At 52.0% G+C, this 17,486-nt stretch overlaps 1 protein-coding gene across 1 annotated transcript in view; it reads right to left on the reverse strand.

The window, feature by feature from the left end:
- SFXN5 (sideroflexin 5) overlaps positions 1-17,486 on the reverse strand; it is a 113,972-nt gene that overhangs the window by 29,115 nt on the left and 67,371 nt on the right. Inside the window, 1 exon segment of the mRNA XM_006176113.3 lies at positions 10,977-11,067. Within this exon segment, the coding sequence (XP_006176175.2) occupies positions 10,977-11,067 (91 nt within the window).

Consider the following 17,486-nt stretch of genomic DNA (forward strand, 5'->3'; position numbering starts at 1 on the left):
CACTGAGAGACTGAGCAAATGAAAAAGAGAGAGAGAGACCAACCAGGGGCTATGGGTCTCCTTTCAAGCACACCAAAAAGATCTATTATTGACGGTATCAGCAGGTTAATTAAGCAGTCTGTTAGTGACAATGTTAAGAAAGCTGGCACATTTTCATCTCAGATTGACACCATTCAAGACTCAGGCATAACTGATGTTGGAGCAGTGATGCCGGGAGATGTCATGGGATGAGAGAAAGGGAGAGGGAAAGAATGAGGGGGGGGGAGAGGTTGCTTCGTGCTGATGCCAAGCTGATGCCAAGTCCTGAGGAAAATATGCTCTTGACTGCTACAGATGTTCTCACATCAGACCCAACGTGATGCAAAATCATGCAGATTGTGAACGGCTAATGAAGTGCCCATGTGAAAGGGACAGTGTGGGGAGGAAGAAAGCACAGTCAGACAGAAAGACAAGTGTGCAAGAAAAGTCTCAAAAAGAAGACTGCAGGGGAGCTTGCCCCCTGAACCCGCACCGGAACAGATGCATTGATCCATGGAGTTAATAGTCCAGAAACACCCCCACCTGTAGAGGAGATGAACTGCGTCAGTGCAGCTGTATCAACTCCCATGGAAAGGACCATTCAAATATGGGAGTGGAGCAATGGGCTATTCATCTAGGGAAAATCAAAAGCCATAACTCCTCTGTTTTAAGAGGCATCTACTCATATTTAACATTATAAAAATCACCATGTGCCTTACAGTGTGTGTTGCAGGGGGGAACTTACCCTTTCTCCATCACAACTGCCTGTGCATAGGTGAAATCAGCCACGTGTAGAGGTATCTGTTCATGCAAGTGCCACGTCAGCTGCCCACAGCAATCCACACAGAATTTGAACTTAAACTTAGATTCCTAATTGTTGCCTAAAACATCTTTTTAAAACTTACACTATAATGGAGCATGGACATGAAAAGTTATTGTACATGCACAAGATCGTCTGCCAGATACCAGGCAATGCAATTAAAGGCAGCAGAAATTGCCAAACCATAGATAGCTCCCCTAAAGAAATGCTTGCCCATATGCACAAAGAGACATTTACAAGGATGTTAATTATAGCTGTGTTTGTAACAGCAAATAATTAGAAACAACCTAAATGTCCACCATTAGGGAACTCACATGGGAAGATGGCCAAAGCAAACTTACATGAACAAAGTTACTGAGTATGTGCAGGATGATTTACTGACTGCAAAACCCTGTAACTGATACACACACACACACACACGTGTGCATAAATCCCTGGGTAATGTTCTGGAAGGTTCACACCTCACCGAGTCATCCCCTTGGGGAGGAGAACTAAATTTGGGAATTAGAGGTTATTGAAGGACTTCCACTTTTTTTTAACCCTAAATTTTTCTATGCTGTTTGCATTTTTACAATGGGAATGTAATCATGTTTTACGTGTCTAAAAATTGAAAAGAAAATGCCAAATTTCTTGAAGTAGACTGGAAAAATGTTTAAACCAGCAGGGGTTGGTGTGACCTATTCATGGGTTTTACACTTCGGCATCTATACGTCAGAAACTTCCCAAAGAAGCTGATGAACTTCAAGAATATTTTTTCCTTCAAGTAAAGAAAAAAAAAAATGCAACCACAAGTATAACCAAATAGGGAATGAAAAAAAAAAAAACCCAATAATCTTTTATACGCTTTGAAATTATCCTGTCAAGTTAAAAGGGGCTAAAAGGGTCAAGATTAGAGGCAGGGATTACAAAAAGCAGTGGTGGCCGTGATGCTGTGTTTAACAATCAATGTCCAACAGAGAATCGGAGAATGTGAAAAAGGCAGAGACTCAGAGTCTGTGGAATTGGATTGAATGTGTAGTGAATGCTTGTTTATTCCTTCAGATGAACATGAAATATAACCCTCTCCTCTTCTGGAAGGCTATTACATTAATGCCTCTTATGACCGAGGCATCTAAGAACTGAGAAACATGGCCTTTGAGATCTATTTAAGAGCCATGTTGTAAGGAATGGGGAACTGGGAAAACGTATTTATTAAACATGACGAAGGACTACCGATATTAATCTATGGAGGGTCATGGTGACTGACTCCCCGTAGCTATTCTAACCCCAAAAGACCAGACTAAACTAATTGTAATAACCCCTTCCTTGCCAGTGGATGATTTAGGAAGGGACACGTGACCAATCCTAGCCAAAGAGGGACGTCTGCGGGGGCTTCTGAGAAAGGTCTTCTCCCACTTAAGAAGAGGTGGCAGGCAGAGCCTCCGGTCCTCTGGGCAGTGGTGGGTTTGGATGGGATGTGTGGAATTGCTGCTTCCACTTCACAACCACAAAGGGAGCTAGCCTGAGGATGAAGCCCCTGCCAGAGCAGAGGGATGGTAGGAATGACCCCGGATGCCTCGACGGAGACTCGACCTCTGCAAAGTAATAAATCCCTTTTTTATTTAAGCTGGCTTGAGTTGAGGGTTTCTGTTACTTTCAGCCAAAAATATCCATCAAAATGTATAAAGAGCTTTAACGATTATTAAGAAAAAGATACAGTGAGCAAAATTACCGAAAAACACTCGAGTGAAAATTCATAAAAGAAATACTTAAGTTAAGAAAAGATTCTCAACCACACCAGGAATTGGAAAATACACATTAAAATGAGAAAAGAACCATTTCCAACGGACAACTGTTTCGGAGATGGATGACACCAAAATGTTGAAGAGGATGTAGGGGGACAAAAATTCAAACCTTGCAGGTGGAGTAAAAGGAGGAAGCAGAGACCGGCAATCCCTCTGACATGGTCATTCCACATCGAGGTACAGACCCTAGACTGGTATTCTCAACACTCGCTGCACAACTGAAACCAAATCCCAAGTAGGACCCGGATGTCTGCATTTCTTTTTAGAGCTCCCCAGGTGTTTGTTGGAAAACCTGTGGCCTGGAGAAGCTCCTACTCATGTGCACGTGGACATGTGTGCAAGGCTGTCCGGTGCAGCACTGTGTACACTAGCGAGAAACTGGAGACAACCTGGATGTCCCCAGTCAGTCTGCGGAAGAGTCACACAGCCTACAGCAGCTGAAATGAACGCACAGGTATTAACATAAATAAATCTCAAAACCACAACGAAGAGCAAATTTAAAGGGACATGTACAGTGCGACCCGGTTCATGTAAACTTAACGCACAGACAATACAATTTCTGGTTTATGATATATGCGTATATGATACAACGTAAAAGTACAGATGCGGAGGATGCACGTCAACAACCGCCCCCGAGAGAGAGAAGGAGGAAACCAGAATCAGAAAGGCAGAGGGCACAGAAGGCTGCGGGCGCCTCTGATATTTTATTTCTCTATTTCCTATAATATTCTATGTGTTTGAAATAATATTTCATAATTTTAAAAAGTCACAGAATGAATTATTGTGGCTGTTAAAAGGATACGTTGGAATTTTATGACTGTCATCAAAAGACATTCAACATTTATCATGAGGTTAATAAATGATTTATACATAGTATGAGCTCATTTGTATTAAATATATATTTATAAAGGCATATTTCTGTTTATATAGGTGCAATAAACAGGCAGAGATGGCTACACTTGTAGATGCTTGTTTGAATTTGGAGGGGTATCTATGAAACTCATCTCTGGGGATTGTTTAACTTCTACAGCCATCATGTATTATCAGAAAAAAAATTCTTTTTTATTAAAACATAAACACTCCAGAGGCAACCGGGAGACTTGAGCCTCCATCTTGGCTCCACATTGACATTGGACAAAGATCTCCAAGCTCTACTTCCTCTCTCTCTTTTATTTTGTAGGTAACAAGTACACCCAGTAAACCATCCATACCACGTGAAAGGGTAAATAATAACCTTTAGCGTCACTCCCATCCCCAGAGGCAACCACTGTAGCCAGGTTCTCATGTCCCTGCCACACACAGTCTATGTATTTGCAAGCAGACATGTGTGTACACACACACACATATGCACACTCACTCCAATCGCACCAGACTACGGCCCCTCGGTCTTTAGGGGAGTAAGGAGATTTACACCCTAATATTTGCTTGATTTCATGATATTCGCCACCATTCTGCCTGAGAGGCAGGGCTATAAGGCACAGATCTTCCTTTAAATATCTTGAGAATTGGGGGAGACTTTCACAACCTGTACTGAAGTGTCACAAACTCAGGACTGGGGATTTCTGGATTAGAAAAATCAGCCTATAAATTTAGGCGAAGGCTGACCCTGAGGTTTGGGACCTCCTAATCAAAGGTTCCTGCTGCAATGTACCCTTTGATCGCAGCTGCTCCCTAGCTGGGGGTTCTTCAATGGCTCCCCAGTCATCATCAGAAAAAGCTCTTACTCTCAGCTAATATTTAAGGCCCCAGTATGCCGTGTCCCCTTCCCCTTCCGCCACAGGCCCGGCCCGTCCCGTCCCGTCCCAACCAGACCCCGTCTTCCCGCACCCACAACCCCTCCTCCCCTGCCTCATGCTTCTCCCCCTTCTCTGCCTCTGCACTTCTCTGCCTTCTGGATTTCAGGAATTATAAGATATCTGAACTGGAAGGCCATTCACTCAGTAAGCAATCACTGAGCGCCTACTGTATGCAAGCTGCCCAGATACAGGTGACTTGGTCACATGAGTGCCCCTCTCAGGTTCTTGGATCAGGTGGCAACTCGGACACTTCCCCAACCCAGGCGTCAGTCAGCTCATTCTAATAACAGACTGTCAGTTTTTCAGAGGATCTCACTACTCTTGTCTGGCCCCACTTACCCTTGCTATTCTGGATGTGTGGGGTCCAGAACTAACCAGGCTTCTCTACTCTGGCCTCTCTGTCTCTAACAAGGCAGCTGCAATCGGGGGGAGCCTCATCAGAGCCACACTCCACACTGCAGACCTTCCCTGAGTGTACAGCCCACAAAATTCCGGGGTCGTTGTCCCAAGGACGCTGGTTAGATGAGGTCTGAGCTCCTCTCTACTTGTATAGCTGCATTTTTGGACAGCAAGCCTTACGTCAAACCTTATGAGATCTTTCCAGATCCTGGTCCTCTTGCTCGTGAATTCATAACCACTGCCAAGTTGCTATCCCTGTTCCTTGAACGTCACCTATAGGCCTCCTCTGACCGAGGCAGATAAGACTGAAGGCAGAGCCCTAGGACACACCACTGGAGACGCCCCTCTGGTTGACTCGGCCCCACTGGCCCTTTCCTCTTGGGGCCTGGCATACCCCGGGGCCCTATGTCAGTTCTCGGGCTGCCCCTGATTCTGGCACCCCGCCCAGTTCCACCTACCCATTCAGATCCAACCCAGAAAGGCTGAAGAATGTGCCCAAGATGACCTGGTCATTCCCCTAGGCCTGCCGGCTGCGTGAATGACAGTGATAGAGAAAGGAATATAAGAAATACAAGAATATAAGAAAAGTATGTAAGAAAACAGAACATTCAAAAAACTATTTTAAAAATGAAAAAAAAAAAACCAAAAAACAAAAAACAAAAAACCCAGACTAAATGTCCAAGCAGCCGCAGAATGTGTTCACCAGTGTCATCAGGGTGGGGTTTCACTACGGGAGCCCAATTTCAAACCTTTTCTACCAAAGCACTCATTTGATCACCGAACAACCCCACGCTGAACACTGACTGTGTGCCAAGCACATAGGGGCTCTGGGGGTTGGTGATGGATGAGATCGAGCCCCTGTCTGAGGGAGGCTCACAGTCTGATAAAGGAGGCAGACTGAGAAACAAAATGAGTAGTTTCGGGATAGACACAGACACACACAGGGTGCTGTGGTCTAACCCCGACTGGGGCTACCAGGGAGGGCTTCCTGGAGGAGGCGGTGTCTGAAGTGAGAAACAACGACCTGGCAGCCAAGAGAAGGCAGGGGGTGGGACTGAGGTAGCGGGAAAGAGCGGGCACTCCAGGCAAGCAGGGCCATGTGCAAAGCCCTGGGGCCCAGCGAGGGAGGCAGGAAGGACGTCACAAGATTCAGCAGAGTGCGATGGGGTACAAGCAAGGCCAGAGGCCAGGTCAAGGAAGTGACTCGAGGGCCTCCAGGACAGCCTCAGGGCCGTGGATGCCACGTGAAGTATCACTGACCTGGATGGAGGGAGTGTAAGTCACGAGGCCCAGACAGCAGACACAAGAGCACCTGTGGCTTCTAACCACAGGTTAGAAGGGATGAGGGGTGGAGGGGGTGCGGTCCAGGGACTGACCCTTGGGCTTGGGCACCCCGCGGGGCCACCTCCCGGACAAGGGAAGAAGGCTGGACTGAGCACCCGGGAAGAGCAGTCAAATGAAGGGGGATCAGTGCCCAGAAGACCACCATGGTCTGGGGGTAGACGTGGTGCACACTGGTGCGAATGAACAGAAGACCTCTCCCAAAGACACCCAGACACCCGAGGAGGGACTCGCTGCCGAACACAGAGACTTCTTCATGGTGATGAAACAAGCTGTGACATTTAATGCAAGGGACTGCAGCCAACCGCACAGGACAAAGCCACTTCCTGGCGAAGGCACGATGAGGCTGCCATCTCCGGTCCACGCAGCAAGGTTAGTCCCAGGGCGAGGAGTCGGCTGGCTGGTGCTGAGGGTCAGGTCTCCCCAGCCGGGAGCTCGGGCCCAGATGGGGCTCTTCCTTAGCACACAACTAATAAACGTGCTTGTCCCCGGCTCCCTGTGGATTCAGCCAGACAGCCTGCGGGTGACCTTCAGAGCTTCCTGCCTGCCCCCCCCCCACATACACGGGTGCTTGCCAGGTGATCCCCGGGGTCCACCTCTCAGCTCCAGGTCATAGCCCCCACCCTGCCCATTTCTCCCAAGGTGAGTCTACGCCTCTCCCCGGTGCCCCGCTGTGGCACCCGGGACCTGGCACTCTCTCCTACCCGTCACTCATCCCAGCCCCCACCCCAAGGCCTCATAAGAAGGCTGTTTGTGGAGCCTGCTTCCCCTGGAAGGGACTCTGCTCATGGAGACTGGTGGCTGGACCAGGGGGTGGGGGTATTTTTCCAGTGCCTCCTCGACTGACCTTCAATTACGCTGTTTGTCCAGCTCCCCAAACCATTAACTTTCACCTCACAGCAACCACACATCAATTAATGGAGGGCCTGCTCCAAGCTTGAGCTTCTGAACACAATTAAGCGTGACAGTCCACAAATAAGAAAGAACTGAAGAATTAATTAAGGTCTAAACAAATTAATTACCAGTCCCCAATCAATTCCAATGCCAGCACACACGCTCCTGGGTGCACCGTCTTTCCTAACATCTCCATGTATAAATAGAAACTGAGATTTCCCACATGATCGCTGTTCTAGACCAGGGCACAGCAAGACTCTGAAACCACCTTGAGGGAGAGAACTGGCTGCAGTGAGCATCCGCAGGGCTCCCATGTGCTCAGCACACACGCATGCACACACATCAGTTGCACATACGTGGACACAACCCAGCTGAAAAACCAGAGGTGAACTAGCAGAGTGCTCGTGGGGGGAAGCCAAGGAGCCCCAGCTGCCCCTGGACCACATCCCTCAGTTTCTCGCTGGGTGAACTTGAAGTAGCCCTGGGCTGAGTCTGGACAGCCTGGGCTTTGGCCAGCTCAGGATAACATTCAGCAAGGCTGAATTTGTCTGTTCTTCTGAGAAATGAGAATGACTCGCTCTGCCAGAGGGTCCCCCCAGAGTGAGGATGAGGAGAACTGAGGGGGACAGAGGCCTGCTGGGGGAGATGTGCAGAGCTGGGTGGGGCCCCTAGATGCACAGCTCTGCAAACCCGGGGGAGGCCTGCAGTGACTGTCACGGAAGTCCCCGTGGGAAGGGTCTGGTCTGAGACCAGAGATGGGTGGGAGCGGCGGAATCAGGTGCAGGAACCAGGAGTCCTGTCCCTGGAGCCCCAGGCCTCTCTCTGGGACAGCAGTGGGGCTCAGTAAAGAGAGGTCTCCTCCCACCTCCCGGTCTTGAAGCCAGGCTTCCACCTCTGCTTCCCACAGCAGGTGAGGCCAGACTGTGCCAGGCCACCATTAAGAGCAGAGCAGCGGGAAGAAGCAACTGACCCTCAGGAGTCTCCTTATTTCCCAGAGCCCGAGTTCCCAGCCCACCCAGGGGAGAGGGAGGAGGGGTGTGATTGCTGAGCACAGGGCACACAGACCCTTTCAGGACCCCCTCCTACTCCATCCCCCACCCCAGCAACCAGGGTTCATCCGATCACTTCCATCTGCCTCAACCTACTCCCCAGGGCACTCATGGCTCCATGAGTCCTGTGTCTCCATCAGGCCAGGGGGCCAGATGGCCAAGGACCCTCTACAAGGTAAAGCAAGTCCTGAGCAGGCTTCTCAGTGGCCATAATGGTGGCCTGGCACAGCCTGGCTCACCTGCCATGGGCAGAAGGCAGACGCCTGGTGGGACCTAGGGCTCCCGGCATGTAGTGGGGCTGACAGGTGTTCTATCCAGCCAGAGGCTCCTGGGGATAAGGCACAAGGAGGCCAAGTGCAGGGACTCGTCGGTGGCCTGAGAGGACCAGGGGGCTTTTAAGGTACTGGAGGGTGAGGTCCATGCCTGTTCACCCTGTACACCTGTGTTAGTGTCGACCAGGGGCGTCAGCAAGTGCCCATTTGCAGACGGGCCTGAGATGGACACTGAGGGCCAGAGAGATGGAAGCCCGCATGTCTGGGCGGAGAGACTGAGGCAGGAGGCCCACAGCCAGGCTTGGAGAGTGGGCCTGAGGAAACAGCCAGAAGGGGCCTGCTTCTCTCAGGATCCTGGCAAGCTAAGATTCTCAGGGCTGCAAACCTCACCATGTGTACCCTGTACCACTGGCTAGGGATACGCAGGTCTCAAGACCCTAGCGCTGGTGGTGGTTGGACCAGCGCTAGGGGCCGTGCCTCCTCCCCAACAAGAAGACAGGAGAGGAATCGGCTGGAGCCCAAAGAGGGACAGGTCAGAAGTCTCAGGTGGGAGTGGCACAAAGGGTCAAACCTGAAAGCAGAGACCCTCCTCCTGAGGGAGCCCCAGAGAGGTTAAGACCACTTCCAAGGTCACACAGCAAGACAGCTGGCAGAGCAAGGCTGGAACAGAACCCTGGCCCTGGTGGAGTTGTTATCTGAAGTTTGGCTCAAGGACAGATTACATCTTGACTGAGACCAAGATCCAGTCCAGTGCAGCTGAGAGCTGCCCCACCTCGGGCTGCATCTGACCCACCAGCTCGGGTTGGCGAGGAACACGAGATCGGCAGCTGTGTTCACTCAATTAGGTCCCTTAACAAAGTCAGATCGAAAGAGTTATTCCATTAATGGCCCATGCCAGAAATAGCTGAGAGTTCATTAAAAGTGTGGAGTTGCTATAGCAATTATCTGGGTCGGCTGAGCCGGGTGGTTGGTCCGGGAGTTCATTAGCCTCTGGGCCAATGAGGAGGTGGGGCTGCTCAGTAATGGTCTCCCACCTTCTCACAGGAGCTTTTAAGGTGCTTCAAAGCACTTTCCTATGAATGGAAGTGGTCTGTGGACTCGTCTGATCCTCAGCTCAAGGCTGTAGGAAGGTAGGTACTGGAGCCCCCATTTTACAGATGGGGAAGCTGAGCCCTGGAGGTGAAGAACAAGGTTGGAACCATGAGCGTGGGTCTTCAGACTGAGCCTTGGCAACAGGGAGGCCACGGGACCTCATGCCCCTCCTGGGCCTGCCCCATCATTGTCCTCCGGCATCAGATGGGGAACTCAATGTCATGATTTAAGCACTTGCTTCTCCTTCTCTCTCTCTCTCTCTCTCTTTTTTTTTTTTCAATTTCAGTTATTTATTTATTTATTTAGTTGAAGGATAGTCAGTTTACAGTGTTGTGTCAATTTCTGGCGCACAGCATAATGTTCAGGCACACATATACACACATATACTCTTTTCATATTCTTTTTCATTTTCATGGTAGGTTACTACAAGACATCGACTATAGTTCCCTCCTTTGATGATTAGTTGCAATTGGCCTTGTGTTTCTTTCAGTGTTGCGTATTTTTTTTTTTTTAGTTTTTTAAAAAAACTTTCACTGTGGTGCCCTATCTCCAAATAAGGCATTCGTTTCTTAAGAGCCAGGCTGGGCTTTGCGGGATCCCAGGGCCCAGACTTGGGGCATCTATGGCGAGCTCAGGGACTCCCAAGACCAGAAGACTCTGCTGAAGGCAGGTGAAAGCACCCCAACACACACACACATGTGCAAGGACAGTTACCTGCCTATAACTGGAGGCCCGTGAAATGTAAAGGGCCCACCTCACGGAGGCTGGGAGTATTAGACTAGCAGGAGCCTTGAACCTACTGCTGTGTCAGGAACCCCCGTGACAGGCTGGTGAGGCCTGTGCACCCCTCTCCAAATAATGCCTCTAAATGCATAAAGCAAAATATGTAGGATTACAAAGGGATTGCATTGAAGTAAGCTATCCAAATATTTTTTCCATTTTGATATAGAAATAAATGTGATTTTAAACTAATGAACTCATAAGCAAGATCCACCAGTGGATCTATTCAATATCATAGTTTTGAATTAGTGTTGAGCACATATGATATTTTAAGATTCCAGTAACAACTGTAATGTGACATGAAAATATCTGTGATTTTTACTGGTGACAGTCACAGGTCCTGCTTATACTATGATTTGCTGCCTACATTCAGAATAGAAGGAAATGTTAAATTTCAGTTAGAAGTTATTATAAATATTTGCCCCAACTAAGTTCACGCGATCAGCTGCGTTCTATCCACTGACACTTTGAGGATCTGGGGACCCCAGGTTAAGAATCCCTGTGCCAAAAGCAGAATCTCAGGCACAGAGCTGGTAAGTGGGGCCCCTCTCACCTGTTTTTCTATCTACAAGTTTTGCTCCTGTTGCCCCAGCCAGGAGACAGCCCCCCGTGTCAGTGAGGGGTGGAGGGGCCGCCCGGCTACCCCAGAGCCCAGCAGCCCAGCGCGCCCGGACGTGGGTCACACGTGCCTGCGCGCATGCGCACAGACGCTCCGTATGTGCAAGTCTTACCTATGGAGGGGAGCAGCGTAAATCTCTGCACGAGAAGGCGGGTGGTCGGGGTGAATTTGTTGGCTTTCTGAACCAGGACCTTAAGGCTCACCTTAGAAAGAGAAAACAAAGAGTGCGTGGTGCTGCCGCGGCCCGTGGGAGGAAGGGGCAGGCTGTGAGAAGAGCGGAGAGTCAGGGGCACCGTCTTGCCCTGCAGCTGCGCCCCAGACCCTAAATCCTAGCATCACTTGACGCCGCTGAGCCCTAGTGTGGCTATTTAAAGCGCCACTGCCCAGTTGTCCCAGTTAACCACCCCTGAGAAAGAGGGAGGGGAAAGCATCAGCTAACCACACACACACACACACACACACACACACACACACACACACACACACACACACACACAGACACACGCACACACACACAGACACGAACACACACACACAGCCTCTCTGGGGAGAGGAAAGGGTTGGTGGGGTGGTTGCTGTTAGAAAACTATATAACCTGTGAATAAATAAAGTGTAGGACCCCCTCATTCCCACCCAGCCTCTTAAGCACACCTTTCTGGGGCCGCACCGTGGGCCCAGGCATGGGCCCAGCCAGACCTGGAGGGCTCAGCAGAGGGAGACCCACAGGCGACTGCAGAGCTAAGCCTGGAGTGGGATGGCGGTGCAGCGGGCATCCTGGGCTCACTGTCCGTCTTCACCCAGATTCCAGCTCCCCTTACCCAGCCCAGGACACCAGGGCCCCCCCTTGCCATTGCCTGGGGCACTACCACTCCAGCTCATCTCCCTTGCAGACCCTCACCTTTCTAGAACACTCCATGTCCAATCACGTCCACCATGTCCCCTCCTCCCCACGACCTGTGCAAGAAGGTGCAGCCTCCTCCATGCAGCAGTCTCCGCCTCCATAACCTCACTTCCCCACTCCCCCAACACCCCACATCCTCTCTTCCAGAGTCTAGCCAGCTATTTACTGGTGCTTTGGGAGTTTCTCACCTCAAGGTCTTTGCCCGTGCTGGTCCCTTTGCCCCCAAAATACCTTCCTTCCTTTGCTCAGTCCACAATTGTTCTTTAAGGCCCACCTCTGAGCGCCACCTGCTGTGGCACTAACACTAGAGGTCATTTAACCTTTCTCTGCCTCAGTTTCCTTACCTGTAAAACTGTTCAGTGTGAGCTTGGTGCATTAGGGGCCCCAATACATGAAGCTGTATGAGAATGACGTCACCTCTCCCAGGCAGAAAGTCGCTCCCTCGCCCATCAGCAGCCCCTCCTTCCCAGGGCTCAGTACACTGTTCCTGGGTCTGATGCCTCCACCAGAATGAGAGGGAGGGACCATGCCTGCGTCACCTTTGTACATCCAGCCCTTAGGGCAATGGATGGTACATAGCATGTGCTCAAGAAATCAGTGGCTGAGGAACAAATGCAAGAAACAGCAAACAAGTGAATGGACGGAGAGATCAGCAGAAGCTGGAAGAGGGGCTTCTCGGAAGAGGGGAAGGCGGGATGAGACTGGGGAGAGAAGGACACTTTGGTGGAGGAAACAGCCTGAGCACAGGCACGGAGAGACAAAAGAGGATGCTGTGGCCAGACCAGAAGATGGGTGTGAAGAGGTCTTTGCTCCCCCATGCTGAGGCGAGAGCCAGCCCTCCCCTGTGTATTCTTCTTCAAAGGAGAAGCAGCGAGGCCGCTGCAGGACTCCTGGCCTGAGGGGGTCTGGTGCAGCCCTGGCTCTAGCCTCAAACTCCTGGGTTGTTGGGGAAGACGCAGAGCCTTGAGAAGGCCTCCAGGGCTGCATGGTGCCCGCAGCCATCAAATCAGGGCCCAGCACGGCAGGAATGGCCCAGGCCAGGCCACAGCTGTGAGACCCGGCAGGATATGAAGGGACAGCCCGCCAACCCCTGGGCACCCAGGACCCCGCGGAGCCAGGGTGCTGCCAGGCAAACCCGGCCTGGGCTCTCAGGTGCCCGGCCTCCATTTGAGTCCAACCCTTGTCCTCTCAGCCTGCTCAAAGGGAGGCAGGGAGGCAGAGAGGCACGCGGCAGTTTGGACACACTTCAGTGGGTGGGGCCGGGGGCAGGCTGGGGGCTTTACCCACACCTACTCGCAGGACTGGCCTTCTTACATACTGACCCCCAGCCCAGCTAGTGATTGTTCTTATCGAAGGGGGGACGAGGGGCGTGTCCCTCTGCTGGTTTCCCTGGGAACCGGTGAGCCAACCTGACATCAATTCCCCGTGTGACGGCCAACCTCCCCCTGCCCCGAGGGAAGACTGCCCCCATGTCCTGCCCAGCGTCCGCCACTTATCAGTGGGCTGGTGCTCCAGGACCTCGCTCCAGACATGCCAGACCCCCTACCCATTAAACCACTGATGTCTCTGTCACTGACTCCGCGCTCTTTCTTTGGTCTTGAGGCTGGGCAAGTAAGGCCTTGCAGGCCTGTGGGGTACAGCCCAACACCCTGCTTCAGGGCTGCCCCTGCCGTGCAGATGGAACTCACCAAGTCCAGGTCTCCCCACTCTCAGCGGCAAGGGACTCAGAAATGGTCCCCCCGTGCCCCTCAAAGTATCAGGGACCATGTTCCTACAGACTGCCAGTGTGGAGGAAGGCCGGAGGACCCACAGGCAGGCATTGGTGATGAGGAAGAAGAGGAGGAAAGGGGCTTGCGGGGTTACCAGGCCAAGTGCTGGGCACATCGCAATGTCTTTATTAAATCCCCACTACGAGGCTTGTAGATGGGGCATGTTGCCCCTTGTTGCAGATTCAGAGACGTTCAGACAGGTTCCGGGAGGTTAAGTAACTTTGTCCAAGGACAGACTATTATAGCCAGGCAAAACTAGGACCCAGACCCACGGTCTGCTAATTCCAAAGCCCTGCTCTTAACCGCTTTGCTGTTTACTTTCCAGCTGTCTTCCATCTCAAAGGGGAACATCTGACATGCCATTTAAAGCTAGCCCCCTGAAAAGACCAGCTTGGAGCTGGGGCCCAGAGGAGTGGAAGGCAGCTCCAGGCCGAGAAGACAGGCCCTCGAACCACCTCTTCCTGGGCAGCTAGGAAACAGCAGGCCTGGGCTCAAAACCCGACATATTTGTTTGGAAAGATGCAGGCAGGGCTGGAGGAATGCGGAGCAGGAGTTCGCCAAGAAGCCAGCAGGGAACTCGAACCCTTCCACCAACAGCCTCTTGGGGGCAGGCAGGGCTGGATGGTGGTGGGAGGGCAGGAAGGAATAGTGGCCGGTGGTTAGAGCAAACACTCAGACTTGCCTCCGGCCCTCAAGCCTTCCCTTCCCACAGCGCCGAGTGAGTGACCCAGCCTGTCTTCCCCACCCCAGGTGGGAGGAAAGAGAAAACAATGCCTGGGTCTAGGGTCTCTTTTGGCCTCCCCTTCCCCGAAGCCTACCAGCATCTCCCCAACACGAACGGGTGAGATTTAGTTAGGCACCACACTTTTCTAAGTGCATGGCCAATGAGCTTGAGCCCCAGGAAGGGGCTGGGATCAGCCACATGGGGCAAAGGCCTGGGCATGTGTGTAGCTGAGAGCCCGCCAGGAGCTGGAGAGGTCACCCTGTCCACTCACCAAGGATGGGTCTGGTGGCAGGAAGGCACAAATACAGGGGAGGCCCCCATCCAGACCTTACTGTCCCAGCAGCTAGGATGGCCTCAGCCTTGGAAGGAACCAGGGTGGGCTGCAGACTGGGGGCTGGGAGCCGTCTGTTCTGGTTCCTTGGGTACCCTTTGGCCTGGAACATTTGGTGGAGCCCATTAAAATTAAAAAGCCAAGTGGCTGGTGGCTCTGAATGCCAGCTCACTTTCCCTGGCATGGTGGGTCCTGTTTAAGGGAACCAGCTGGCATTAATGGCACACAACTCATCATGAACAGCAGCTAGCGATCAGAAAAATCTGAGCTAATAATCGGGTTCAGGAAAGATAATGAGACATGAAACAATCACTGCTGAGGGTCCCCCGGGGTCTTTTTTAACAGCCTCCAGATAAGCCACAAAATAGAAATTAACCAAACAGGGGGCTCCATTTTGGTGGAGGGGAAACCAAACAGGGTGTGGATTTTGCATAAGAATTCCCCGTGTGACCAGCAGACAGGGGTCCTGGGAGAAGCCAGGGCCCAGGACCAGTGGGACACCAGCCATGGCCTGAGGAAGCAGTGGACCTCCTCTGACCACCTCTCTCCAAGCTCTGGCTCCCAGGCCGATGAATTTGCCATGAGCAGCTGACAGGGTCAGAGAAGAAGAGGGAAGACCGGCTTCCTGGCAATTCCCTGAAAAGGAGATGAGCGTTGACCAGCACAAAAACTGGGTGGGGTGGGAGCTCCATGATGCGAGACCTTCAGCATCGTGAGCTACACGGCTGATGGCTGGAGGATGAAGGTCCTTCCAAGCCAACAGCAGCCCAGCTTCTGCAAGGCCGGCGAGGAGACATTGGATGCGGCTGGAGCAGTGCCTGCACCACCAAGGCTGTGTCCTCCACTCCAGCCCACACATCGGGCCCCTGTAGGATGCCTCTGTCTCGGTGGGCTTCAGGCACTCCTCCTGCACACCCTGCACGCAAAGGCTACTTGCTCCTCCTCCACCCACACTCTATCTGCCTCTCCCATTCCCAGCTCAGCTCCTCAAGCCAGAAACCTAGGATTCTACCTGGACGGGAGCCTCTCGTGCCCCCCGTCCAGGCATCACGCAGAGCTCCCTGTTCTAATCTGCTGGATATGTTGAATGCAGCAACTTCTCTCTCTGCTCCCACCACTTAGCTTAAGTGCCCATCACTTCTCCCTGGACAACCGTCCACCTCCTCCCTGGGCTCCCTGCTTGCACCCTTGGCCCCTCTAATCCACTCTCCACACAGCAGCCAGAGTGGTCTTCTAAAATTGGATATCAATGTGCATCAGCCTTTCAGCGGCTTTTCACTGCACTTAAAGACTCACACAGCCCTGCATGAGTGCCTGGCCCGGGTGCGAGGCTCCAGCCACCTCATCACCACCCAGCTCCTCCAGTGAGCCCGGTCCCTCTTCCCTTCTCTCCCTCCCTCCTTCTCGCTCTCCATGACCTTCAAGCCCTCCCTTGGCTTCCTCACTTTTCAGCTTAAATGTCAGGCCCACAGAGAGGCCTCCTTTTTGCTCAGGGCTCCCATTTTGCAGCCTCTCGCAGAACATGGAACTCTTCATTCCAGGTACCTAGCACAGACCCTAAGTATCTCCATTTGCCTTCTTAACATGTAGGGAATCAGAGTAACGCATGCATGTTAGGAAAAACAGAATTGAACAGAAGCATTTTTACCTGCGGCCTCTTTACTAAATATCCATCTCTCCCAACAGGCCCCAAGTGCTGTGCACAGGGCCTGTATACATTCTCTTATTCCTCACTGAATGTCTCATGCCTGGTGAAATGAGTATGTCCTTAATGAATGTTTCTAGATAAATCAAGGGAATGATTTCTGAGGCAGGAAAAAAAAAAAGAGCCACAAAGAGGACTTGCCTTGGGCAGCCACTGCTGTCCCCCTTGGCAAACACAGCTCTGTGGGGCCAGATGCTGCACACGTAGGTCTAAGGCCACCTGAGTGGACGGTTCATCCCCTCTGCCAGGAGGAAGGGCCTTGAGGGGGCAGCCCCCAGGGCTATGAGGCTTCTGAGAAAGGGGATGCTCAACTGAGCCCTGAGGGAGAGCAGGAGGCAGCCAGGTAAGAAGGGAGGGGACTCGGCAGGCTTCAGGAGCATGAAATAACACGTTCCTCGTAACTGGCCCTGCAGACTCTACCAGCGTCTTCCACAGGGGAGTCCAAGGGGCCCTGGAGAACAGTGGAAGGGGCATGTCTGGAAGGAGGGATGGCATGAGGTCAGAACTGAGATCTGCTCTTGGGTGAGAGATAATAATGTAATCAAATGGCCAGGGGTTTTTGTGGGCCCTAGTGGGGCAAAGGCTGGGGCAGGTCAAGGAACCTGTGAGGTACCAAAAATGCCCACCAGAGGGCGTGCATTGTAGAAGAAACTCTGGGTAATAACTAAGTGGACCCCTGACCCTCTGTGGAGGTCAGCTGTCCTGCAACCCCAGCCACCCTGTTGCTTGGCAACAGGCTCAAGACCAAAGGGTCAAGGCGGCCAAGACAGAGCTATGCACAGGTTCACACGCCAGTCAGCTCTGGCTGCAGCTGTGTGGCTTTTTTTTGCTGCAACAGTGACCAACCCTGACTCCCGGACCACACTCCACAGGAACCTGCCGACCACCTACTAGAAAACCAATTACATCAGACCCTTGCCCTCTAGGAAGGGACAATAACTTGTCCTCCCCGGAACAGATGTGGGGCCAATATTCCCATCAGACTTGCCACTGCCAGCATCACCATCTGCAGGCCTCAGAACACTGCGGATTCTGATATGGGGTCCATACAAAGGCCCTCCAACCTGGAAGCCGCACAGAGTGACAGCAGTGAGAACACGGGCTGGACTGAATCCTCAGGCTGTCGGCCTCCTACCTCCATCAGGCTCAGAGAAGAATAGCTGGGCCTGAGGTGCACCCCGGACCACGGAGG

Source organism: Camelus ferus, chromosome 15 (assembly GCF_009834535.1).
Source record: "Camelus ferus isolate YT-003-E chromosome 15, BCGSAC_Cfer_1.0, whole genome shotgun sequence".
In the NCBI taxonomy this organism is placed as follows: Eukaryota; Metazoa; Chordata; class Mammalia; order Artiodactyla; family Camelidae; genus Camelus; species Camelus ferus.